At 39.0% G+C, this 27,202-nt stretch overlaps 1 protein-coding gene across 2 annotated transcripts in view; it reads left to right on the plus strand.

Annotated features, from left to right (window-relative positions):
- The first annotated feature begins 1,291 nt into the window (after nucleotides 1-1,291).
- The window catches only part of TRPM3 (transient receptor potential cation channel subfamily M member 3), a 382,389-nt gene continuing 356,478 nt past the window's right edge, over nucleotides 1,292-27,202 (plus strand). The window contains exon 1 of one of the 2 annotated variants that reach the window (XM_090130625.1): nucleotides 1,292-1,772. In XM_090130625.1, the coding sequence (XP_089986751.1) occupies nucleotides 1,611-1,772 (162 nt within the window). In that variant the 5' untranslated portion in view covers nucleotides 1,292-1,610. The remainder of the gene's footprint in view (nucleotides 1,773-27,202) is intronic. The other variant, XM_090130627.1, reaches the window with a different exon arrangement.

Consider the following 27,202-nt stretch of genomic DNA (forward strand, 5'->3'; position numbering starts at 1 on the left):
ACAGCCCCAGTCTGCACAAGCAAAGGGAGATGGAACCCCATGTCTTGGGACACTACTGGGCTACTTTGGGATGAATGGGATATGGTGGGACAGCTGGCTGGCATGGTGTAGTTACTGGTGTTGGAAGGAAAAGACTCTCCAAATTATGTGTATCCCAATAGAATGGGAAATATATAACCTGACTTGGAGTCTGATTATGGGAGTGGAGGCTGTTAGGTTACCTCATGCCTTAACAAAATTCTTAGTCATTTGCTTTCAACCTAGAGTTAACTGAGAATTCAGCAGGTTGTTTGGACACTCTGACCCATGTTTCTTGATTACTATCAAGACATCAAGCACACTGTGAAGAAATCACATTCTTTCATAAACCATTTAAAATACTGCGGCGATAACTAGAACAATATTGTCAATTATACTGTCATATCATCTTTAGAAAATAGAAAAAATAGAAAGTTCAGCTTCTCAAGATAGCCACATACATTTGATTTTTTCAGTAAAACAGTCTTCTAAGAAATCCTTATAAGAAGGGTTAAATCATAAGTGCAAGTCTAAGTTAGTGCCTATGAAACACTATTTTAACGATCCTTATATAACACAGTGTCCACCTAGTCATTTAGCCTGTTTTGGTGGTACTTTTAAGTTTTTGTTGTTGTTAGCATGGCCACATCGCACAAGAAGAAATATTTACCTTGTAATGCTGCTGTCTGAGCTTGTTTTCCCAACATGCTGACTAGCCATCCTGTCAGTTCAGCCGTGGGAACCTGAGGATTCTGTCATCTCACAGAGAAAAATTAGCAGAGTTCAGAGAGCAAAGAGAGGCATTGTTTCCCTCCAGTAAAAAATCGATGCACTGTACTCAGCAGGTAAAGCAGATGGACCCGGTGTACACATTCCTGAAATGCCTTCTGGGTCACTGTGAGCCCAGAAACCCGGAATAGGAGCTGCAGGAGACCCCTGCAATTCTGGCAGACAAAGCATTAATTCCAGAGGTGCTCTCTGTTATATTTAAGAAAGGAAAACAGCCCTCCACGAAGTGTGCCCTGCCAAAAGGTACCGTGCAGCCTTTTGCTGCTGATTTGGAGTTTGCATCCTCCTTCAAGTAAACTGGGGAGGAAAGCGTTGAACTTAGCGTGGCAAGGCTACTGGATTTTAAGAAGGGGAAGCTAGCAGTTTAGTTCAGTAGAACTGTTAATGCAAATTAATGAAAAGCAACCTCCTGGTTAAGATTTTTGCAAGATCCAGAGAAAGAAACAGCTCTTGTAACAAGTCACGCCTGATCAGCGCACAGCACCTGACCTCTTCTTCCCCGCTCGCACCGGCGCCTCTCACGGCTGACAACTACAACTTCGATTTCGCCGCGGACTACGCAGAGCTCCCACCGCCTCCCAGCACACCGCACTCTCCAGCACGGGCATTGCCCCCACCCTCTCCTCTCAAAGGGCAAGCTCCGGAGGTTCCTCCGAGGCAGTCCCGCGGCCGCGGGGAGCGGGCAGCTCCGCTCCGCCCCGGCCCGCCCCGCTGCCCCCCCGCCGCGTCTCGGCAGCACCGTTAAAACTAAGGGAGGCGCGGCACCGACAGCCGGCCGGCCGAGGCTGGCGGCTGTGCCGGACATGGGGCAGAAGCCGCGGAGCCCCGGGGCGGCGGAGCGGGGCTGCGCTGCCGAGGGGACGACGGGCGGCAGCGGCCGCGGGCGGCTGGCGGAGTCCTGGCGGCGGCTGAGCTCCCGGCGCGGCTCCGCCAAGCGCAGCGGAACCTCCGCGCCCGCGCCGACGGTGAGTGCCCGCGACCGGGATGGAGCCCGGGACGGGGATCGAGATGGGGAACGGGGATCGAGATGGGGAACGGGGCCACTCGTGAAACAGGTGGTGGGATGAGGGCGGTGTCGACAAACCTGTTGCTTTTTCGGAGGAAAATCACACTTTGCAGGCGGTCAATCTGACTTTGTAGTTGTAACAGGTGAAAGTCTCTTCTGTTGCCTTTTCCCTTTCTTTTTTTTTTTTTTTTCTTTTTTTTCTTTTCTTTTCTTTTTTTTTTTCTTTTTCCTTTTCTGAGGAAGCTGATAAGAGCAGGACAGAGCGCGGCTCCCACGAGCGCGCGGTGCGCTGCAGCCGGAGAGCTGCGAAGTAGCGGCTGGGAACTGCCCTCCCTTTGGCGGAGAACCGGCCGCTACCCGAGCAAAGGAGTTGAGGGAGGTAAACAGCGTGCTTATTTGGGATCCAGAGGTTTCTTCTTGGGAAGGTTTCTTCTTTGGTAGTGTCTTTGCCTTCAGTCGGCTCGGTGGGACATGCCAACAGAGATGGATGGACAGACATCTTGACAGAGATGCATGCATAGCACAGATTATGTGCCAGGAAAATGAACATCTTGGGAAGAAGTATGTTGAACTTGAGAGAACAAATTGAGCATTCAAGTAGAAAAAAAGAGTGGTACTTGTCAGAGTGCTTGAAGGTTTTTTTTTTGTTTGTTTGTTTTTGTTTTGTTTTGTTTTTATCTTGGGCTCAGGACCCTCATGGTAGGTGCTGGACACATGTATACAAACAGAGATTTTGAATGAGCTGCTTACTGTACAAATAGAACCTCAGTCCTCATGTATTCAGAAGCAGTATTGTGAGTCTAACTGAAACCTGAATCTGAGGTGTAGAACAATGCACCTTATTCAGTAGCTGAAGAGTGTCATTTCAGACAGAAATACAGATTTATGAGCTGTGGAGCTGTGAGGAAGATGCCCACAGGTTGAGTGCCAATTGGGGAAATAGCATGAGGGTGAAGAGACCTACAGTAGAAAGGATGCCATGGCAACAGAAAGCATCAGAGAAAGTAACAGTATTCTCTTATGTAGGGGGAAGAGGAGGAGAGATGCATTCATCTGTACCATCCTGCAGATCACAGTACTATGATTGAGGTTTTAGTGTTTATTTTTTTCTTCAGAATACACTAACTTCTTTTCACATTATATATCTGAAGATTGATTTCCAGGGTCTATCACTGAAACTCATCAGAAAAAATGTGCAGTGCAATCAGTGTGGTTTAGGCTTTTTCTTTTTTTTTCTTTTTTTTTTTTTTTTTCCTTTTGTTTAAGGTTCTTAAAGTTCTTAAGTTTCTGTTGTTGAAACAAAGTGGTTCTTGTTGCTTACGGTGGAGATGAAGTCTTACTCCAAACAAAACCTTGAATGACATTCAGGTTCAGCAAGTGCTTGGCCGGAGTAAAAGAGCTGTACTAATCTTTGTTTAATCATTACAGTTTCCACAGACGAGTAACTTATTTCTGATGTCTTGTCTACAGTAATATTAAGGTGATGTATTTACACTACTGGATTTTTTACACTACTGGATTTGCACTACATTTAAACTTCAAAATTCAATAAATCAGAGGAGAGCTGGGAGGGGCTTGATCTGTTTTTTTCTATTTTTCCTTTTTTTTTTTTTTTAATTTGTGGAGGGTTTCCTGCTGTTTGGTTTTGTTTATTATTTATAAATCACAGACTTTGTGAAGGAACTGTGACTAGTTTGTACTCTCTTCATTTATTTGCTTTTCTTTTTTTATAAGAGAGCACAGGATTTCTGAAATCCTGTTTCACTAGGAGTAATATATTTGACAACATTTTCCAAAGTGATGCCAGAACATATTAACTCTTCAGACATTTCCCACCATCACCTTCCTTTCTCTCTAATACTATTCTAATACTATTCCCTGTACATCCTTGGAAAAAGTGTAAGATTTGAATTACTTTTAGCATTAGCACTTTCCCCAGCCCTGCATTTCTGATTGTGTTTTTCCTGTAGTAACTTACGTTTTTATGTTATTTGAAGTTTGTCACTGAGCTGTGGAGGACTTTTGAGTCAATATTAAATATTTCAATATTAAAGTGACAGGCTAACATTAGTAACACTGTGTACAACTACACAGAATGTTTTTGTACAGCTGTACACACTTTGCTGTGTACCCACAGTGGCAAACAGGTTCGTGCCTAATCTTGTCCTAATAGCATTGTTCTGGGGTCTCAGATGTTTTCTGTGCCACTTTAATTATAAAGGGCTGGTCTTGTTCACTGTTATTGATCATCTGGAAACTGGCCAGGAGATGTGCACTTGCCTTCTCTGAATTTTTAAGCAGACTGGCGTGACAGCCTTTTGTAATGTGTCTTAAGGGAGGTTGCTACTGTGTACAGGTAGTTTGGGATAGGTGAAAGATGATGTCAGCATCCCCTTGAAAGGTGAAAATATGATTTCTTTATAGCAATCTCTCATGTTGAACCCATGTGAGAACCATACTTCTTTAGAAAGATTTATTCAAACAAAAATGCAGGGTAGCCAGATGTGTTTTGTTCTGCATACATGATCTTTCTTATCTGAATGCCTTGCAAAGCCATTTAGGTAGGTATGATTGTTCTGTAAGAAAAAGAAAATTTTGCATTTTGAAGAGCTAATTTCCAACCTATAAAAACTTGATTTAGATTTTCTGTCAAATGAAGGAGATTTAAAGTAGTAATTGCACATTGTGACTCTTACTGAGAGTAGCTGTGTTGTTTTTCTGCATCCTTTAAATTGAGCAATGTCTCCCAGTATCTGTGTTTTCAAACTCACCCTTACCTGTGATGATTGTAAAAATTACTGATCCTTATATTTCACGCTCAATGAAAAAAAAAAACAAAAACAAGTCATAACCCTAAAAGTTGTCCTTTATTTCATTCTCCATTTGTTAGTTCCTTAAGAATGATTTGTAGTCTTACTTCTTTACCAACTTTTTCTTTAGTTTTGGTCTGTTTTGATATTAGTTCTTGAGTTAAGGAGGAGCCATCTTACTGGAAGGAACTGTGTAAGGGAAGAGTGTTTGAGACAGAAATGATTTGCAATAACTAACCTGTCATAGATCCCATAAAATACACGTGGCATCCTCTAAAAAATCCCTAACTTTAAAGCTGTGATCTTTGTAATAGTGTAGTGACCCCAGTTAGTACCATTTTGAATAATGTCATTATATGGTGAGAGACGGAAGAATGACTGTTGATTTAGAAACAAAGCCTCTTCTGCTGTTATCTTCTCTCCTTCATCCAGTTGTGTAACTTTGGAAAAAAAGCTGAATGGAAACCCCTGCTGAAGTTAATGAAAGTTTTGCTATTCAAAACAACACATATTGGATCATGCTAAATTTTATCTGTAAAGAGTAACATCCAAATGTTTTTAGCCAAAATTTTAAGTATTATTTTCACTTATGTTCTATGCATTATGTGAGGTTATTTACTCATTTTTATTTACTCATTTTTATTAGCACAGTATAGTGTTTCGGTAGAGAAAAAAATTCGGTAGAGAAAAAGAGTAAATGGCCGTTCTGCTGTACAGTTTCTGATTACAGCAGTATTTACTTTATTGTTCAAAGATAACAGGTCTTTCTTATTGCTTTTTGGCTGAATTTCCCCACAGGGTATTTAGAGTAACAAAAAGAAAATGGCAAGTAAGAAATCTATGAACACGTGAAATTTAACTTCGATCTTGCTGTGGCATCAGTGGGATTACAGCTCTATGATGGATCCTGTCCTGACTTCTCCAGAATCAGATGGCTCACGCACAAAAGATTGGCAGGGATAAATCACCTATCTTATGGCAGAACTGAGCTCCAGTTAATGTGTCTGTGGCTGAGGAAGAATGGATGTTCTATACAGATAGATTTCAGAGCAGCTTGATGTAGATCTGGTTAAGGGGCCTTGAACCAAGCTTAGCTTACCCTGTAAATTCTACGTCTGTAAATTAATAATCTGTCATTTTCCCATTCACTTAGTGAGGCAAACTATCTTTGCCAAGAAGCTGGTCAACCTGTTAAGGAGAAAATTGAAGTGGGAGTGATGTGAGAGGGAGGAGGTAACAGTCCAGAGCCAGGCGAAGAAATGGTGAGTAAGAAAGCAAAAGGTGGGGGGAATAAAGGAGGGCTCGGGCAAAACAGGGCAAAAGAACACCCGCAGAAGAACATCCACCCACAGGGTATGTGAACATCTGCACACAGTCTGAGAGGTGAGCAGGAAGTATGAGAGTCAGCATGTGGTTGCGGATCTGCAACATTACTGTGATGTCTGAGACATAGTGGGACAGCTAATGCCTCCCAGGCACTACTGTGGACTGAGACGGTCCCTTTAGGAGACACAGGCAGGGAGAAGGAAGTCATCTGTGGGAAGTAGTGGTTCTGATGTGTTAGGCTTGTGCCTGAACTTGCAGTCAGATCCAAGAAGAATCACTAAGCATGATGCTTTGGCAGGACCCTCACCCTCGACCAGGTGAGGGAGTAGATGAAGCTGTCCTCACTGGGAAATTTAACATGTTGGGACATATTGGCTGGAGGATGTCATAGTAAATTCTTGCTAAACAGATACTGGATAAGCCAACCAGGGGGGGAATTAACAGATTATCATAGAATCATTAAGGTTGGAAAAGACAATGAGAATCATAGAATCACAGAATTACGAAAGTTGGAAAAGACCTACAAGATCATCCAGTCCAATCATCACCAACAGTTCTCACTAGGGCATGTCCCTCAACACAACATCTAAATGTTCCTTGAACACCTCCAGTGTCGGTGACTCCACCACCTCCCTGGGCAGCCCATCCCAGTGCTTGACAGCTCTTTCAGAAAAGATATTTAGTCTGTCAACCTGTGCCCACCATGCCCACCAAACCATATCAGTCATTGTGTTCCTCTGCATTTCCTGCAAATGCATCACTCATGTTTAGAGTAAAGGAAACTCAGCGCATTGTTCAGTTCTCTGGTATTTACCCTGGTTTTTCCCAACATGACCTTCATGTTCGGATATGATGACATGCAGATTTGTCTGCTTTTAACTGACCAGAAAACAATAGGGAGTAGATGAGCAATGACAACTTTTGCTATAATAATCATAATACAGTGAAGTTATGTTCCTGAGGGGAATGAGGAAGGCAGAAGAGTAGCATAGCACAAAACATGGGAGAAGGGATTTTGGCATATGTTGTAGGTAGGTACCACTGAAGGCAGCTCTGAAGGGCAAAGGATACCAGAAAAACTGGTCAGCCTTTGAGGACTGTGTTCTCAATGGTCTGGGTACTAGGAGACAGAGCAGAAAGCTAGTATGGCAAAGCAAGAAATTCATGGCAAAGCTCCAGTATGAAAAGGCAGGGTATGGGATGGGGGTTCTCCCAGCAAACAGCAAAAAAGGAATCAAGAAACATTGCCCATGTAGGGATAGCGTCAGGAAAGCTGAAGCTCAAATAGAGTTGAGACTTGCAAGGTATATTAAGGGCAGCAAGAAAAGATTTACCTCTGTATTAGTGGTAAGAGGGAGACTGAGGAGACCATAGATAAACATTGAAAGACTGAACTCAGTAAGAAAGGATCCTGGAATGTGAAATAGAATTTAAGATGCTGATTATTTGAGATAACGCTACAAAGAAACAGAATAATATAGATGATCCCTTCTGACAGTGGAAATCCCAAGTTAAGCAGGATCAAATGGCCTCCCACTTCGTGTGCAGCACACCATGCAATTCCTGTCTACAGAAATGGTTCCCCCAAGCCATTGTAGGATTTTCTTACAAGGAGACTACTCTGTTAATAATTTCTGCTGTTAAATAGAAAGGATATTCTTACGAGAACTTGCTGTACTGTTGAATAAGGGCAAGGACACACAGGTGGTGTTATCGCTTTTGCTGAGTGGGAGCTGCCGGCAGACTTCTCCCATACAATGAGCTGTCTGAGTTCATGCCATGGTCAAGGTATTTATGTAGCACAACACAGTCTGGAAGCAAAGCACAGGCCTTGGTGTCATACGTGGATAACAGCCTGTTTGTGCTGTGGTCTTTTATCAAGCAGCACTATAGGCAGTACAGTAGAAGCAGAGACAGATAAAGCTGAGGTCTTCATTGCCTTCTTTGTCATCACCAGCAAGATCTGCCTGGCTCCTCTACTCGGTGATAGGACTCGAAGAGGAGAGTAGCTAGCAGCCAGGGATAGTGGTGAAACTAGGGATTGCATGTCTCTTGCACCGCTTGGGCTGCCCCCCCAGGGTATTGATGACAAAGGCATCAGCCAGCTCTCACCACTCTCTATCAGCTCAGAAAGTTTGTGCTGTTCAGGGACGATATCCAGCAGCTGGAGAATGGCAAATGTCCCACCTACCTTCAGAAATAGGGGAAAGCCAACCTGGGGAACCACAGGCCAACCAGCCTCACTTCAGTCCCAGTTAAGGTCAAGGAGCCCACGTCTGGGCACGTGAGCGAACAGACAGCGGCTGGGAGCAATCAGCACAAGTTAACAAGAGTAAGTCATGTCTGTCCCACCTGACTGCCTTCTGCAGAAAAATCCTGGCAACAAGAGGAGACGTGGGGATGATCTACTGCAGCTCCAGCCAGGCATCAGCCATGGCTCCCCAGAGCTCGTATTAAAGCTGGGACACTTCAGATTGTGGGGCACACCTCCAAACTGGCAGGAGGGGAGAGGAGGTCCCAGGGCAATGGGGCTGGAGGCCATGCTTTGTGAAGTGAGGCTGCAGAATGGCCATGGAGGCACCCAGCAACAGCCCCAGCATCATCAGGAGGGGATGGAGGAGAGACAGCAAGCTCTGCATGTGGTGTGGGGTGGGAGGTAAGAGGCAGCAGCATGAGCTGAGACACAAAAGATGAGGAGCAGTCTTCCCCACCAGGACATCCCAGCTATGGAGCTAGGGCACAGGGCTGGGGGTTTCACTCCCTGCCTGGGTGAGTCCCTGGAGCCTGGAGACTCCCCAGGCCCCTGCCAGCCTGTATTGCCCTGGGACTGTGCAAATCAGTGTTAAAAAGTCCTTTGAGAATTAATTTTCAAGCTGCACACCAACATATCTAGTAACTCTTGCAGCTTCTTTCAAATCATACCAACATACACTGAAAACACATTTAAAAACAGAAATAGTAGATCTAGCCCAGGCCAGAGATTGCTAAAATAATTTGATAATAACTTAAAATCCAAAGTAATATTTTTCCTGATGGTTTTCACTTCCCTTTCCCCTACCGTAACTGGGGGCATGCAGTTGTCTGGCAGCAGTGTGTGTGGTGCTGTGTTAGCCTGTGCTCCACCCCAGCCCCCCTGCCTGCTCTGGCTGGGGGATTTAGCTTGTAGGAGCTTGTTAAAAGCTGGTGTCCATTCTTTGTCCCTTACATTTTTTCTAATGCTTTCCTGTTTAAATGTTTAGAATGTTCTGTGATCTGTGATTCTGAAGTGTAGCAATGAAAGATCCAATAAAAATGGAAACAAGAAGTTTGTCAGAATTGTGACTGGGAGGAAAGGTGAAGGCTTGAGTGAATGAAGCCTGCAACAAGACATGTCTGCCTGGGCCACAGGTCACGCGGTGCTGCTGTTGGCCATACATTGTAAAATTAATTAAGGGAAATTTGCTAATCTCTCACTGTTGAAGGAGAAAGCATATAGTTTTATCATGGATAAAATAAATTATTAAGTTCTTACTAGCTAAAGGGAGCAGAACCTATTCACTAAACAAATACTTCGTCATCTATGATGGGCTAGGCTTTTGTCTTTGTCTAGCATTTATCGTAGGTATCTACACTTTTTTTCCCATTTTTTTTTTTCTCTTTAAAAATGCTTCTGCTTAGAGTGATTAAAGATTTATCTGTCCCTAATTGGTTTGTAGACTTATTGAAAATGAAATAGTCAAATAGATAATAATGAAAGCATTAGTTTCGAACTTTGTAGACTGGGTACACATCTGTAGAAGGATCACTCAAAACACCATCTGCCATTTGGTTATGAGATTTTCCAAAGCACTGTATGGAGTATTTTGTTGTTAATGATGGCTGTTTGTTTTTACTGTTTGTACTTTGGATGAATGCTTTTTTCTGATTGCTTTTTCATGGCAAAGCCAAAAAAAGATAGGTACTTCTGTTTGAGAGCAATTTGCTGTACCTCAAAATGATGTAATTTTTTCAAGAGTTCCTTCTGAATGTGTTGCCCCGTGTGTTCCTTCTGTTGGCTGCCAGTAAGGAGAGCTGAAAAGAAACTTTTGAGAGATTGGCCCTATTAAACCTGATCAGCTAATCTTGAGTTGTCCTCTTACCTGCGTCAAAAAGAAAATGCTATTCTCACTGTTTAAGTGCTTTTGTGGACTAGCCTGCTAAATAGCGTGAGAGTTGGACCTCTTAATAATTATTCATGATAAACTATCCTGAAGAAGATGCTTCTGCTTGCCTGTTACCATTTTTTTTTTGTGAAGGAGTTCTGAATTCTGTCAGATCCTGAAAAAAAAAACAAAAAACATTTGTAATCTTCTGTTTCTACAGGGAATTGCTAAATTAGTTGCTGCCATTAAAGTTTCATATTTTGGATTTAAATAATTCCAGAAAGTGCCTACTGTAGAGAACCGTCAGAAGCCCCTTCCTTGATTATTTATTCTGTGATTCTATCTGCTTGATGTGGTTCTCTGTACCTGATAGAGCAGACTGTAACATAATTTACTTTTCTCATAGGTGATACAGGTCACTGTTGAGTTGGATGTGATTTTTAGCAAAGATGAGGAAAATGGGGGGAAAAAAAAAACCCATAACACCAAGCACCTATAGAGGTAGAAGATTCTCACTGAAATAATAGAGTGACAGTGGTTAATTCCATTGTTCCATTGTTGACAATAGAACTTTCTCCTGAAAATGCTTGAAGTAATCTTGATATTTTTCTTTCCTTCTTATTGAGATAATAATGATTAGTTATTAATACGAAATCTGCTCTGTGTCTGAAATCAAAGTTCATGTATTTCAGAGTGAGGTGGAAGTTTAATAATCAGAGTAGATTAGTATCCACTGCTTGGGCAAAACTTAAAAATGATTAATAACTGGGGATTTCTGATTTTATGGGATTTGCTTCTCTGAGGCCTGATAATTTTAGATGGTAGAAGATCTGCTTTTTTAATAAAAGACCAATTTCAAATTGAACATGAAGAATCAATTGGCATTCTTTAAATCTTGAGCACATCAAGGTATATGCTGTGGGTAATCTGTTAGTCTGAGATTTGGTATTGCAGAGGTACTGTTGTCCCTTCCCATCTCCCAAAAAGCCAAAACAAATCCTTGAAGTCCTGTTCTTCTTTTGGACCAGATCTATTAACAGTTCTGTAAACTTGCTCAGGTCCTGCCTAGAAATATCAGATTTCTCTCATTATCAGGAATTTCTCTCAATATCAGAGAAGAAAGTTTTACATTATGAGAAATAAAGAATTTGGGACTAAGGAAAGAGGGAACCAACAACTGTAGAGTTAAGTCCATCGACCTTTGACTGGAAGAAGTGAAAACTTATCTTTTGCTTTCTACAATCTCTTTCGCACATTAGATCTATGTATGCTTTTAATTTATGTGATATGAGTTGCTTTGTAAATTTTAGAAAAAAAAATTATTTCACTTTGGGAAGCAACCATTTGTTGCACGTGGTCTTTTCTGGTTCATCTGATACTCACCTGGAATTCACCTGGATATTCTTTTATTTATCACAACATAATACCAAGAAATATTCATTAAAGTACTCTGGATTATATTATTAGTTCAGAACACAAAAACACACTTTTGGGCACAATTTGCTATTGTAAGTTTAACGTTAACTAGAAACTGACATAACTATCATATTGTAAACCATTTACTCTGTTGTAGCTTCAAGCAACTTTTAGAGACACGTATTTATTACTTCTACTGAAGCAGCAGCTCAATAATTCAGTCACCAAAGCGGCTCATTTAGTTACACTTTCAAAATGGAAATGTAATTTTAAAAAAGTCACATTCTTTTCCAGTACAGGTAGTTCTTCCTGTTCTTATAATCTCTTTACTTTTAGATAATATGCTTACTTTAATGACATGATGGAGTTCCGTGTGAAGACTGGGAGGTAATCTCACATTGCAAATTTGTGAAATTTGCCATGAATTACAAAAATGCTTCCTTGTTATAAAATTCTCCGAAACAGAATGACTCTGAAGGTGCAAAGGAAAAATTAAAATATCATGTCTGAAATAACAAAAAATGAAGACTGTCTGTTACTTATTGACACGCATCTCTGTAAATAAAGTGTTATGAGAATAAAGTATCTGACAGTAGTGTGCTAATTCTTTAGATATATATTATATCTTTATTTCTTCTTATTTCCTCTAAATGGTAATCGTATGTTATTTACAGCAACTACCTTTTCAACATTTTCCTCTTGTATTTAATCTTTTTATGAAACACATGGCATGGTTTTTTTCTTCTAGCTGTGAACTGATTTATAGAACAGCTTAGAAAAAAAATTAGTTGTTATGAAGACAGACGAAGCTTCATTTCAATTAGAGTATTTATGCTTAACCCTTTTATAAATCCAAGTTCAAGAATAAAGTATGGAGAAATTTGTATATGTACGCTTAAATCAAGAAAAAATATGGACAGATACATTATATATATGTATATATATTTATATGTGTATATATATTTCTCAACTTACAGGAAAATGATTTCCAAGGCTAAAACCAAGAAAGACAGATAAAAAGGTTACAGTTTGCTTTACAAATGATATTGTATTTCAAACTGCTCATGACATTTATGCCGAGATATTGTACTATCCATGGAAAGAATATCAGCCATATTAATTAGGAGTTGAATTGCTCAATCTCCTTCTTTGTATTTAATATCATCTGCAACTTTTAAAAACCCAATTTGTATTGACAAACAGGATTTATGTGCATGCTCTGAATATTTTAGTTATGGAACGATGAAGTTTGTGATCTTCACATTCCTTACTGGGGGTATTCTGCTTTCATAACTATAAAAAAAAATTGAAATTACTTACTTGCTGGAAAAGTTGAAACAGGCTGTGATGTTTCAGTATTTGCTCTCATTCTTCTTTTCATTTTGAATCAGTTATTAAAGAGAGTCCAGTTCCACAGTAATTTTAATTCCTCTTTTCTCTGCTTCGCCAGTGTAAACCAGCTTTTATTGTTAAAGGACTCCTAGATGCCAGAAGTTCTTCATGACAAGATGTACTTTAGAGAATTGTGCTGTTGGTCCCTCAAGACATTAGCATATAAGAAAAAGGGATCAATACTGACAGAAATGAAAATGTAGCCATTACGTGTGGCCAGATGACTTAGAATTACCAAAAAATGTAGTGAGTCTCAAAAAATTGTTAGAGGAAATGAGTAAGGCTGTATTTAGTAATGAAGCTTAGTGAAAAGTGAAGAGCTACTGAGGCAACAGGGCATGCAAGAAAGAGATTTTAATTAGCTCAGCAATTAAAGTAGTTGCAGTGAAGATTTCAAAGACGTCCTATTACACACTGTTGCATCAAGTGAGTTATAATGCAAGTAGAGCAGTAACAATTTGTCCCTATTTGTAACTGTATAGATGCTTATTTGGGTTCCAAGAAAGTTGGTTCTGCAGAATGCAGAATGAATTGGTGAAAGTTTAAGTTAATTTCAAAATATGCAGAGTACAATATGTGAATCATGGTGCACAACTTTCTTAAGGAACTGCTGCTTCACTAACAGTGCTATTGGTCATGTAAGGAAGGATATTATTCAAAATCTTATCGATAAGTATTCTTCTAGCAGATAAACAGATTCCCAAATAAGAGGTGAATTTTGAGTTAGTAAGGAAACATGACTTTGGTGTATCAAGTGTTCGTCTCATTGTTATGAATGTGATCTAACAGGTGACAACCCTTCTCACAGCAGGCATGTTGGAGTGAGATGATCTTCAAGGTCCCTTCTAACCCAAACCTTTCTGTGATACTGTGAAGATGCTTCAAGGCAACAGAGGTATTTTGCTTCAGTACAGTCAAAAGTTCATTAGTGTAGACCAAATAAATAAAGGTTATGAGATATAAAATGAAGTTGCTACTTGCACCTCTGTAATCTACTGATTACTGTACTGCAGTTTGTTTGTGGTGCCTCAAATGAGAGAGCCACAGCAAAGTACTAACTGTACAGAGATGTCTGTTAAACAGTCATTTATCTTAGCTATCATGTTTTCTAAAAGGTAGAAGAGAGTGACAACCATTTTTTTTGAGGTTTCTCATTTGTAGAGAACCTTAGAACCCTTTAAGGATCCCTATCTGCTCTGATTTGTTTGGCTTAAGAAAAAATGAAGATTACTCAGCTTCTGTAGATTGCTCTTCACACCCACCAAAATAATTATGTCTCTCTTGTGACAATCATAAGCGCTTTGTATTACTTTTCCTGTTTCCTCAAATAAGGAATGTGAAGAACCTCCTCCAGTCCACTGGCTCTTTAGGTATTCACTGAATCTGAAGATGTCTTGGATGTTGGGATTATCTGGGTGTGTCTTCCCTGTATTGTCCTCTTTGTGCTCTTTAAATGTTCTACACTTCCCTTGTCAGAAGTGTTCTGCAGCATGGAGACTAGTGTCTCTCTCTGCACATTTCTCTTTTTTCCTCTCCGAGTTATATATATGTAAAGTCTTTCTGAGAGTTGAGTCACAAGAATGTGTTTATACTGATCTATTTTGGGGGAATGAGCAGAAGTACTATTATACTGAAAAGCATCAGTGATCTCCTCCCACTTTTTCATTGGATTTAGATCTGTAGGAAAGTTCAAGGTGCTTGAGGCAATGATTCTGTGCAACAGTTTATTCTCTGCCTCCTACCCACTATTGTTCTTTTGGTTCCCACATGCTTTTCTCATTTTTTTCTGCTTCTTAGAAACAACAGTGTGGTTAGTGCTATGATGACTGGCTTTGAGCTAGGTGAGTTTTAGTATGGGAAAGAGATTAGTGTGTTTCAAACTGTGCCTGCTAAAATTGACAGAGCTAGTGGGAATATATAGTACATCTCTAGATTCACAGGTCTTATGTCAAAACAAACAAAAAACAGCAATAACAAAAACAGAGAAACAAATAAACAAAGAAAACATTTGTGGAGACCAGTGATGAATGGCATTATTCAGAACCTGAAGCTGGGACCAGTGCTATTTAACATCTTTGTAAGCAATGTGAATAGTAGGACATCAGCAACTTTGCAGATGATGTAAAGCTGAGTGCTGCACTAAACATGCTAGAAGGAAGGGTTGCCAAACAGAGGGACCTGGATAGACTTGAGAGGTGGGCCTGTGCAAACGTCATGAAGTTCAACAAAATCCTGCAGCTGGGTTGATGCAATCCCAAGCACAGATAGAAGGTCGGGCTTTTGAGCAGCCTTGAGGAGAAGAATATGGGAGTGTTAGTTAATGAAAGACTCAGCAAGAGTTGGCAATGTGTGCTTGCAGCCCAGAAGGTTAATCGTATCCTGGGTTGCATCAAGAGAAGTGTGACCAGCAGGTTGAGAGAGGTAATTCTGCCCCTCTATTCTGCTCTCATGAGACCCTATCTGGAGTACTGCATCCAGCTCTGATGCCCCTAACACAAGAAGGACATTGAGATGTTGCAGTGGGTACAGAGGAGGGCAGTGAAGATGGTCAGAGGTCTGGAGCTTTGTCCATACAGGCAGTGTTGGGGCTGTTCAACCTGGAGAAGAGAAAGCTGTGGGTGGACCTTAGAGTAGCCTTTCAGTACCTGAAGGGGGCCTACAAGAAAGCTGGGGAAGGACTTTCTATAAGGGCAGGTAGCGACAGAACGAGGGAAAATGTCTTTAAACTGGAAAAGAGTAGATTTTAGACTAGATATTAGGAAGAAATTCTTTACTGTGAGGGTGGTGAGATACTGGAACAGGTTGCCCAGAGAAGTTGTGGATGCCTTCTCTGTAGAGACATTCAAGGCCAGACTGGATGGGTCTTTGAGCAATCTGGTCTAGTGGGAGGTGTCCCTACTTATAGCAGAGGGGTTGAAACTACATAGCTTAAACCGTTCTATGATTATGTGATTTCATATTGAGAAGAATTAAGGCTTAACAGAGGTGTCTATATGTGAGTCTATTTGGCTTTTTTTTTTTTTTTTTTTAAACTTCTGGCAAATGTTAAAATTATATATTGGTGAATTTGTATGATGATACATCCTAGACCTTTTTGAACTGTTCACTTAGCATTATAACAGGATAAACGGATAGTGAAATGATTTTGATGCCTGGAAAGAAACTGAGATAGACTGAAATGAGTTAGTGTCATAGATCATTTTATATAATGTCTTGATTTTGAGGGCAATCTTTAGTCTCCTGCTAAAATATCAGGTTTATTTCATTTGCATGTATTATAAAATATTTTTAATTTCCTGGAGGCAGTGGCTCTGAAAAAAAGCCACCTAAAGCCCCAAAACATGCAGTCATATTTTATTTGTCCATTTAATAATATGGCACTAGAGAGCTGTAGCTAGTTGTTCTTCTTGAGCTGATGACCTTTCTGAACATGACATGTCATCAGATGCAGCTAGGAAGATCATTTTATCACTGTAGGCTGCTTTGTGCATTCCACTGACAGCTGCATATCTCATTCTACTGTACTTCTTATTCTACTGCAATTAACACTTCTAGTCAGATTAAAAAAGTTGGGGATATTTCAGTGTTGCTGCAAACTGACTACACTGAGTGCCTATAACTTTATAATGAGACCTACTACACAGGGAGTATGATCTCTGAGAAGTGTTTTCTTAACTCAGCTCATTAATGTCAGAACATCAGCTGCTGTAATTGCCATACCACTGGATCTGAATGTTCTCCTTAACTAGAAAACACTGTTTTTACGTACCGTCAGGGAAGAAGGTGATCCACCTCTAATTTTATGAGGAAAATTGTCTGTTAAATTGTTGATTATGTTGGAATCAATTATTTTACCATTAGCATGATAGTTGTGTATTAATGCACACAGTAGTATTAACATTGGTGTTAAGAGCTGGTAATAAATTCACAAATGATTCAGCGCATAATGATGCAGGTAAGGAAGCTAGTGCAAATACCTACCTTATATCTGGGTTTTGTAATTAAATCGTCTGCTTGCCTCACCTGCTCTTGTCCAGTGTGCTTCTTTCCTTTTTAGAGGGATTTTCCCAGATATCTCACCACTGTAACTCCAGATGGGCGTTTGAGCATTCTGACTTCTGTACACGTGATGTACATGTGCAGATGAGAAATCTAGTAATCTAGCACATGCACAGTAGGTCTGATACATTCAGAAGTGAGTTTGCAGAACTGTCTTAAGCGTTTGTAGTGCATCTGAATGCTTTTGGAATGTGCCAGGCTTGTGCATATCTGAGACACTGCATCAACCATATTTTTCTTGAATGCTCACAGCAAAAAAGATGAGAGCCATGTGAGCTGTAGCTCAGTTACAGAATTAGTAACTTCATGGGTTTAGAAGGGTTACAGATTTTTAGATAGAAGACTTTGTCCTAACCACAGTCTCTCTTTGTGCTGTGGTTTTAATGTGGATTCCTCCGTTGGTGTTGAGGTGTGTTACTGGCAAAGCCTTACTACTAAAGAAATGGATTGTGATCTTAACAATTTTATTCAGAGCTACCTGTCAGGGCGAACAACTTTTTTTAAAAAAGATAAACATTAGAGATAAAAGAACAAGATTTAATTCTGAGATGAACTTGTATATAAACACAATTTATTTTTTAAATTTTACTTTAGATGACCTTACAACACTATTTGATAGAAGTATTGCACAGTTGAAGAAAATGCTTCTTTCTCATATTCACAGACTATGAAGTAATATACTTTCATAGGTGCAGTAGGGGACTTAGTGAATTTCAGAGCAAATTGTGAACAGTATAGAAGTGGATCTTTACATGGAACTCAAAGCAGAAGTGAAGAAAAATATAACCTGTGTTGAATCACTTAAACTGTTTGCTGCTTGACTTTTTCACCTCTAATGAACATAATTGTTTTTCTCATTTAAAAGAAATCTTTGTGCTTGGTAGTACTTTTAGGTGCTATCTTCTTCCATAGAGAGAAAGAACTCCATACGCATCTCAAGATACTGGATTAACTCTTGTAATACTAGAAGTACAAACAAGTGGCAACATCACACAGGTGTGTTTCAAACACCTGTAAGGCTATGCTCTGAGTTACCTGGCACATAATTGAAAACAATTAATAAATATTTTGCAGTGACATTGTATCCTACTAGAAAAAAAATACTTTCACAACATAAAGTCTTTAGAAATTGAACATTTTCTCTGTTTATATCAGAAACACTGATATAAACAGCCACTAGCCACTAAGAAACAGTTCTTATGACTAGTTAAATGTAAGGATCAGCAGTGCTGAAACATGTTCTTGCTGAAGAAGCAGCTCTAGTTATTTCCCAAACTGAATTTTAAGCAGCGACTTGGTATATAAAGGAATCCATTCCATTTTTTACCCTATAATTGTAAGACAAATGATTATATGGAAGAAATATGACATTTTAAAAATTTCATCCAAAAGAAGAGTTTATTTTTTTGTTTGTTGGTTGGTTTTGGATAAGCTAAGTTTTTAGATCCTTATTCCAAGTCTGTATTTCAAAAAAACCCCAAAATCACATTAGTAGATGTGAAAATGCCTAGCTGATGTTTCTGAACCTAAAACATATTTTGTATTGAAGTTCTCCATATAAACTAAGTACAAGTTGGTTCACATTTGTTGACACTTGCAACAGTGGAGGCAAGCTGAACTTGCTCTTTAGGCATCTTAAAACTTAGGGAGATAGGAGTACTTTTTATATTTTGGGGGTAATTTAAAGGTTTAGACAAGTACCATTTGCTGTTTTCCGGTTGCTTTTAAAATACAATTACAGTTGATGATAATTTGCATTTTCTTTGTCTACTCCAGCGTGGTACCAGGAATGCTGAAGATCAGAAATTCTGTCCAAATCATTTTCTTCTTTCGCTACAAAAGAGGTCAGAAGTGATGTGCTAAATTATTATTTGTACCAGGATAAGGTGAAATTGGAAGATTGAATAATCATTGTAATAAATAAGAAATAAATATACTTTGAACATAAAAATCCAGAGAAGATTTTTACTTAGTCCTTAAATGGTCAAGACACTTGAAATGTGTAAATGTTACAAAAATATGTAGGACTTACTTAAAAAGAAATGCTTAAATAAAAAATTACTCTTGATATTTACTGTTAGTACTTAATTGGTATTCTTAGAAATGTTTAGTGAGGATTCTCCGTTAACTTTGGAACTTTGGAATCAGCAAATGCCAACAACAGAAAGAAAAAAATGGAATAAATCTCTTCTCAACACTTAGTTAAATCTGCTCTTTCAAGGAAAAAAATGCTATAGCTTTAGGAAAAGAAAAGATACATAAAAAAATAATATTTTTGAAGGGCATGTTGCGTCAGCATTCTTTTTTCTCTGAATGAAGAGAAGTGGAATTTTTGTTTAAAATAGTCATGCACTTGCCAGGACAGGCCTGGAGAACACTAGCAATGAAATGTTGAAAACTTTGATTAATACTGTAGAAAAACACACAGTTTAGACATGTATAAATATGTACAGGCTACAGTCTACCTCTTATAGAAAGTGGAATTAGAAATTGAAATGGTGTAACCAAAATAGTATCCACTGTGACAAGACAAATATTACTTTAGATCCTTCAATTTTGCATCTGCTCTTTAAGTTGGAATTAATCTAATGTTAGGATAAGTCAGTGCAGAAGTACATGATTACTTTTGTATATCACGTAGATTTAAATGGAAGTCCATTTGATGGTATCACATGAGAACTGATTAATAAGTATAGACATGTGGGGTTAGATTACAGCTTATAGTAATAAATTATTTCATTTCAGCATGTTGGTGAATAACTCCTGTCTTGCAAATACGTCTTGAAAAGTTCTCTGGCAAAGGGCAGAGCTTATGATAGCTTGAAAAAGCTTCATGGGTGAATAGCTTAGCCTTCTGAGTTTTGAGGGGAATTATTCTAAAAAACCTGTGTGTGGAATATGATTTGAAAAAGTTTTGATGTGATTTCTTTTGAATAGTGTGCTTTTCAGAGTGCTGTGCAGGTGCTCGACTTCTGAGCTTTGTTACATTTTCTGTTGGGATAGAGATTTTTTAAGATCAGAATGGCTGATTTATGAAGTTACGTGTGGCCACTGCAACTCTTGAAATAACCCAGATAGCTCAGACTCTTGTTCATGCTGCCATCTGTACAAAGTCATCGTGCCCAGTCAATTGAAGAATGCTGATTCCCCTTCATTCATGTACTTAATGCGATAGTGAAAATCACTTGGGTTGCCTTTATTCAAACAAGATGGCACATAGAAGTTGAGGATAAGGCTGGTGTGTTAGTAACTGTGCAATAACTTCTGCATGCAGAAGACAGAAATCCAAAAATTACTTGTTATTTCTCATCTCAGCTGTGTGGTATGTTCAATTACATTTATGCTACTTAACTAAACAAACTACTTTGTGCAATACTTACTAATCCTGGAAATATATTAGATCTGAGTATACAGAATCATCGTAGATACATATCATCATAGATAGGAAGGGTCCCTAAAGGTCACCTAGTTCCAACCCCCTGCTATAAGCATGGTTGCCACCTACCAGATTAGGCTGCCCAGAGCCCCATCCTGCCTGACCTTGAACATTCTGTATCCACAGAAGAGTCCAGCCTTCAAATTCATATTTCTCCAACCATGCCAAAGGCCTTGTACAAGTCCAAATAGACAATATCAGCTGTTCCTCCATTGTCCACTGTTGCCATCACTCCATCATAGTTGGCTACTACCAGGTTGGATGGGCATGAGCTGCCTTTGGTAAAGCTGTGCTAGCTGTCATGGATCACTTACCATTCATGTGCCTTTACATTTCTTTCAGGAGGATATGTTCCATGATCTTCCCGTGCAGAGATGAGGCCAGTAGCCTGTTGTTCCACAAATCTTCTTTTCTCCCTTTCTTAAAAATGGGAGTGATATTTCTGTTTTCCAGTTAAAGGGGTCTTCTCCTGATAGCCATAACTTTTCAAATAGGATGGAAAGTGACTTGGCATTGGCATGAATCAGTTCCTTCAAGACGCTGGAACATGGAGCTGTACTAGATATCCCAAGCAAATTAGGGCTGGTGTATAGGTTTATGAAAAAAATGCAGTTTTTCATGCAGGATAACTGCATGAAAAAAAACTGGGATTTATTTATTTATTTATTTATTTTAATGGGAGCCCTTGGAGATTCATAAAAACAAATACACAGTACTTACAGCTAACAGGGCTGCTGATGGAATCCTGCACTTCAAAGAACAGCCCCTATCTGTTTTTACAGGAGTGTATCTGTTAAAGAATAGAATCAGAGAGGCCAAACAAGAATGAGGTATGGCATTTATGTTCTTCAAGCAGCCTTTGATTGTCATTTGTGTTTAAATGTCTACAGACTCCCACAAATATGTATCTTTTTTCTTTAGTCCTTTGCTTTTACTGAAACAAGTTATAATTCAAAAATTGTCTTTAAAGCTGACACGTATTTGGCTTGAATACATTGTGCCATTACATAAAATGCCAGACTTCTTGTAGAAGCAGACACTGTCATTTGTGATACAAGTTTGACAACTTAAATGAATCTTAATAGTGAATTGAAGATGGTTAAGTACTGAAATGCGTAAATTCTGCTCTCAGAGCATGGTTCCCACCCTGTCTTCTGGGCCACATCTTGCTTTCTGTTCTCCTCTGTGTGAGTACTCCTGGGAAGATGCCAGTGTCATTCAGGTTAGTGAAAATGAGAAAGGAATTTGTGATGGGGCAGATGAAAGAGGGACAAATAGGAGAACTAAACATTCCATGCAGCAAAGGAGATCTGTGTGTACTGTGTATAATGTGAGATGCCTTGCCAGAGGAATTACGACCATAATTGAACATCATCAAAAGTCATTATGTGAACATAGCCTCGGTATGTGTATCTGGAACAAATGGTTCCACTTTGAAATTACTTGTGTGATGTCATTTAGTTGCTGCAGAGGAAACTGTATAATACCTTTGAGAGAGCACTGCATATCCCCAAACCTTTTTCACAGGCCAGTCACTCAAACCTGGCAGTCTTTTTTATATAATGTTTCAGTGCTGACCAGAAACACTAGAGTTACCAGAGACATTTAAGTTGTTCATCACTCTGTCTGCTCCTAAGAAGTCTGGACACCTTACAACTGGGGAAACTGATAGAGTGTATTTTTTAGCAATATTCTCTCTTCCATACAGATAAGTGACAACCACTTGAGGGTATCTTATATTTTATTTTTATGCAATATTTAAATGTCTCCATAAAAAGACATGGAACATCCAAACAATAAATTAAAACAAAACAAAACAAAACAACAGTCTTTTTGTAGTCCATAAATAAATGGCAAACCATATAATTTGCAGTTCTTTGTCCCAATTAAAGCTTCTTTACATTGGCAGAAGGGAGAAAAAGACAGAGATCATCTGGAGAGAGTCCAGCAGAGGGCCACAAAGATGATAAAGGGCCTGGAGCATCTCCCCTATGACGAAAGGCTGAGCGAACTGGATCTGTTCAGCCTTAAGAAAAGGAGACTCAGAGGGGATCTCATTAATGTTTAAAAGTATCTTAAGTGTGGGAGTCAAAGAGACGTGGCCAACCTCTTTTCAGCAGTCTTTGGGGAGAGGATTAGGGGAAACGCCCAGACACCCAGACACCCAGGCAGTCCTGCACCAATATATGAAGGAACTTCTTCATGGTGAGGGTGATGGAGCACTGGGACAGGCTGCCCAGGGAGGTTGTGGATTCTTCTTCTCTGGAGATATTTCAGGCCTGACAGGACACCTACCTGTGCAGCCTGCTGCAGGGGACCTGCTTTGCAGGGCGGTTGGACTTGATGATCTCTAGAGTGCCTTCCAGCCCCTGCAATTCTGTGATTCTGTAATTTGGCTTCCTCAGCCATCCTAATAACAATCGCAGCTAGAAACTATAATTGATAAGATCGCACATAATTATTTTTTCCATTTCTTTCAAGTCTTTCCCATTATGCTTCTCACTGCCATGAATTTCCTCATTAGGAATTTTTTTTGTGAACCAGCAGCACAGTAATAGTGTGGCCACTGTGTAGAAACACTTTGAAAATACTTCTACACAGGTATTTTTAAGGAAAGTAGACTTTAAAATAAAAGCTGACTGCTATGAGGGGTTCAGAGGGTGTCTCTATCACTGCAGTATTATTCCTGCTATATTTGGAAGATTGATAAACAGAATTATCTCAGAAAAATATCCAACCAAAGTTATTTGTTTACATTTTTTTTTCTCCATTTAGATATTACATTGTTTCCTCACCTTATGATTTTGCTTCTCTGAAGTGCATTTCATTCTTTTTTTTTTCCAAAATAATAAATAGTATTGAATTGATTTACTAGATGAAGTGGGTAAATTGCTGGAACAGTATGAATTAGCACATGAAAGGTAATCTAAATAGAGAAAAGGTTATGATTCTTATTTCAAAAACTATTATACTTACTGGAAGCCTACTTACTCAATAGGAGCTTTAAAATGTTTTATTAGTTTAATTGTGATGCACATGCATAATGCTTATTATACACGTCAAGCTATACAACTTGGAGTAAAGGTATTGTTGTAAAGGTTAGAGCAATCCTAACATTTCTTGAGCTTCCTCTCTGTAACTGTTTATGATCATAAAATGTAGTCAGTAAAAAAATGCTGTATAAATTAAGCATTGTTGCATCCTAGGCTCTTATATTTGTATTGGAAAGTAAATTTGTTGCCTCACATTTTGTGCAAGAGTGTTCAGAAGCTGTGTTGCTGAACTGAAATGTTTATAAACATGAACGTGTTAGCACTGTTCTCCTGTGCAGAAGGTCCCTACTGAGGGCTCACTGAAAGGAAAGAGCTCATCAGAGCATTACATGGTTTAATTTAACCATCTGTGTTACCTTGGCATTACAAGTATTATTTGTCTGACTTGCAGTCTATTTCAGGAAGCTCAGCTGCCAAGATACAAAGCTTAGAGTAATCAGGTAATAAGAAGACAAAATATTCTTCTAGATAAGCAATAAAGAGCAAAGGCATTAAATCCTGTCACTAAGTAAAAGTTATGTTCCAGTATTGAAAAATATCAACATCATTTCAAGGATTGTTTTCTAAAGATGATCCAGTTATTCCTACTACACGGTCTTGTGATCTCTTGAAAATAACCTTTCAAACTAATTGAATCTGTGTATTTAAATAACAAACCAAAACAAACCAAGAAAAAAGCTTAGCTCAATGCTAAAGCTGTAATGTAGAAGTGCAGACTAGGTCACTTTGTGCAAGTCATCTCTCCAAGCAGGTAAAGGCTGTAATTATAATTATGTTGTGGTAATATTGTAGCTATTTTGAAGAACATGGGGGAGGAAAGTGTGTTTATTGATGTTTTCTTGTCTCACCCAAATTATTTGATACCGACTTTTGCTTTCTGTAGTGAGGAATTATGCTTTATTCATGTAAAAGAGTGGGCAAAAATTCAAAAGGGGATTTAAGATGCTGGCATCCTTCCAGGAGATCACAAGTATCCTGATGTGGAGCATATGCTTTTATTAATTTATTCTTACAAAACTATGGACTCCATTGTTTGGTGGTATTTTTAAACCTTCTACTGTTTGACGTAGATTTTACAGATCTGTGGTCTTTTTTTGTTTTTTTTTGGGGGGGGGATCTAAAAAATCTTCATAAAGATATATTGATAATGCACACAGGTATCTATTTATTCTGAGTAAAAAAAGTTTAGCGGTGTATTTGAGGTCTTTGTAATGGTGCTGTTTACATGAACATATAAAAACCAAGGGGAAGAAGCTTAGTTACTTGGATTACCTGCGATGAGCATTCTTCTTTTTTATTTCCTCCAATGGAAATGAATGTGCCTGGATCCTTGTGACCATTAGACCTCCATCCAGCACATGGCAAAAGGGAAATGGCTATGGCTGTCATCATTACAGCTCACAATTACTATTGTATTTAAACAGACCTCTCTGGCATTTTACTGCATGTATACAGATTGGACCCCCCAAAATGTTTCTCCATTTCTTTCTGCAGGCTGATGTTGCAGAAACTAAACCCTGAAGTACAAGTTGACACCGTTTCCCCTACAGAGAACTTGTGACAGACTCTGAGCTGTGCCTCATTTGTGTGTTCTTAGGCTTGGGCCTCCTCTGCTCTGGGATCTCTGAAGGTATTAAGAGAGATAATGGGTCCCCTTGTGATATTTTGATGAACTAGTTTTACATACAGCATAATGAGATTGTGTTTCTTGTGCAGTGTTATGCATTAAACCACAGTACTTGCAGTAAAGGCAGGTAAGACAGGCATTCTTTTAGGATAACACATCCAGACTAAAGCTCCTTTAGAAAGTCATCCTGCCTGATAGAGATGATCTCTGTTCAGTAGTCTTTTTTTTCCCCACATCTTTAACATAATGGGAATTGTGGTCTTAAAACATCCCGCAGACTTGGTATCTGAGTCTGTGTCATTTTAAAAGAATTTTTGATCATGTAGCATCTAGAAAAGCCTTGTGGATTAATCAGACTGCCACTGAGGCCCTCAGTCAACATTAGCATGATCTGATTTTTTGCAACATTGAACCTCTCATTCTGGTATGTTCCATAATTGAGAGTCTGCAAAAGGACCCCCAGGAGACTTAAATGGTTACACCATTTGTACCTGGTTGGCTTTTCTTACAATTTACATAGGTGTAAAACGAAGTGATCTCTTTCTACCCTTGAATAAATTGTTACAGAGGAACAGGCAGGAAGTAATAGCTTGGTCCCAATTTGTTTTAGCTGGAGCCCTCAAAAAGCATAGTGCTCTTACTCCAGTGGGGCTATCTTGTTTCCATAAGAAACCTTTCCTGGGGTTGAATTTTCATCTTATTCTAGACTTTTTGACTTCCAAACTATCTTTGATTTCTTTTTTTATTCTAATTTTTTTTAAAACAATTTTGTTTTGTTTTCATCAGTAAGTAATAATGAAGTGTCATCAGAGTTATTGTGAGAGCTCATGCATACAGAGCATTATTCATGCTGGTAGACATCTCTGGAGATTTACCAATACAAGCCTATGCTCAAAGCAAGGTCAGCTACAGTAAGTTGCTTACAGACATATTCAGGTGGCTTACAAGTATCTCAAAACATGGACCCACCACCACCACATTTCTGGGCAGCCTGTGCACCTTCACAATTAAAAAAGGTATTTCCTTCTGCTAAAGTGGAATTTTTTTTCCTTCATATGAAACCATTGCCTTTTGTTTGAATACTGGGCATCACTGGTAATAGCTTTGCTTCACTCCCTTTACTTCCCATTCATCAACTATTTCAACACATTTATGAGATCTCTCTGTGCTGTCACTTTTCTGAACAGTGTTAGCCCACACAGCCCTTCTGTGGCAGTTTCACCCTAATGGCTAGGTAAGATCCATTGAACTGCTTTCTGACTCAGCCTCCTCAAAAGGACAGAGGGAGAAAATATAATGAAAATAGTTTTATGGGATGAAATAAGAAGCAGTTGAATTAAAAGCAAACAGAACAACAAAACCAAAACCAAGTACAGGTTGTATGGAATTGAAAGGAGAAAATTATTCTCTGCTTCCCACCATCTGCAGACAATGTTAGACCAAATCTTGGGAAGCCATACTTTCATATGTGTAGCAGTTTATCAGGAAGACAACACACTGTTGTAATTGAGATTTTTTTTTTTTTCCCCCTTTCTTTCTGAGCTTGATACCATGTGATATGGATGTCTCTTTGGTTAGTTTAGGTTATCTGCCCTGGCTGTGTCCCTTCCCTGCCTCCTGACCTTCATTAAACTACTGGTTTCTTTGGGGAGTCTGAGAGATAACCTTGATGCTGTGAAGTGCTGCTAAGGAAGAGACAAAACACTGATTCTGTAGAATTGCAGTTCTAGGTACAAGTGCATCTGTAAGATGCACAATAAATGGGGGTGGGGGGGGGAAGGAGGGATCTGAGGTGTATTAAGTATATTCATATATATGATTTGGAAAAAAATGATATATATATAAAAATTTCCCATGTATATATATACAGGGAAAACACATCTTACTGCAGTTTACACTATAAGAATTAGTTATCGTTCAGTTTGAGATGTTTTTACTAAAAGATGTTTTAGTGGTATTTATTTCTCTTTCTTCTCACAATTGAAACTCTGCATCTATTCATTTCAAATGAGCAGTTCTGTACCAGTTCAACTAACTTGCAGTGAAATGTTCATCAGAAGTATTTCCGAATTGTTTCAGTGAAGGCTTTAGGCTGCATCTTCCTTTTCAAGATGAGAGTTATTAAACATAACTTTTCATTCTTTGAGAG

The sequence above is a fragment of the Phasianus colchicus genome, chromosome Z (assembly GCF_987193195.1).
Source record: "Phasianus colchicus chromosome Z, bPhaCol1.hap1.1, whole genome shotgun sequence".
NCBI lineage: Eukaryota > Metazoa > Chordata > Aves > Galliformes > Phasianidae > Phasianus > Phasianus colchicus.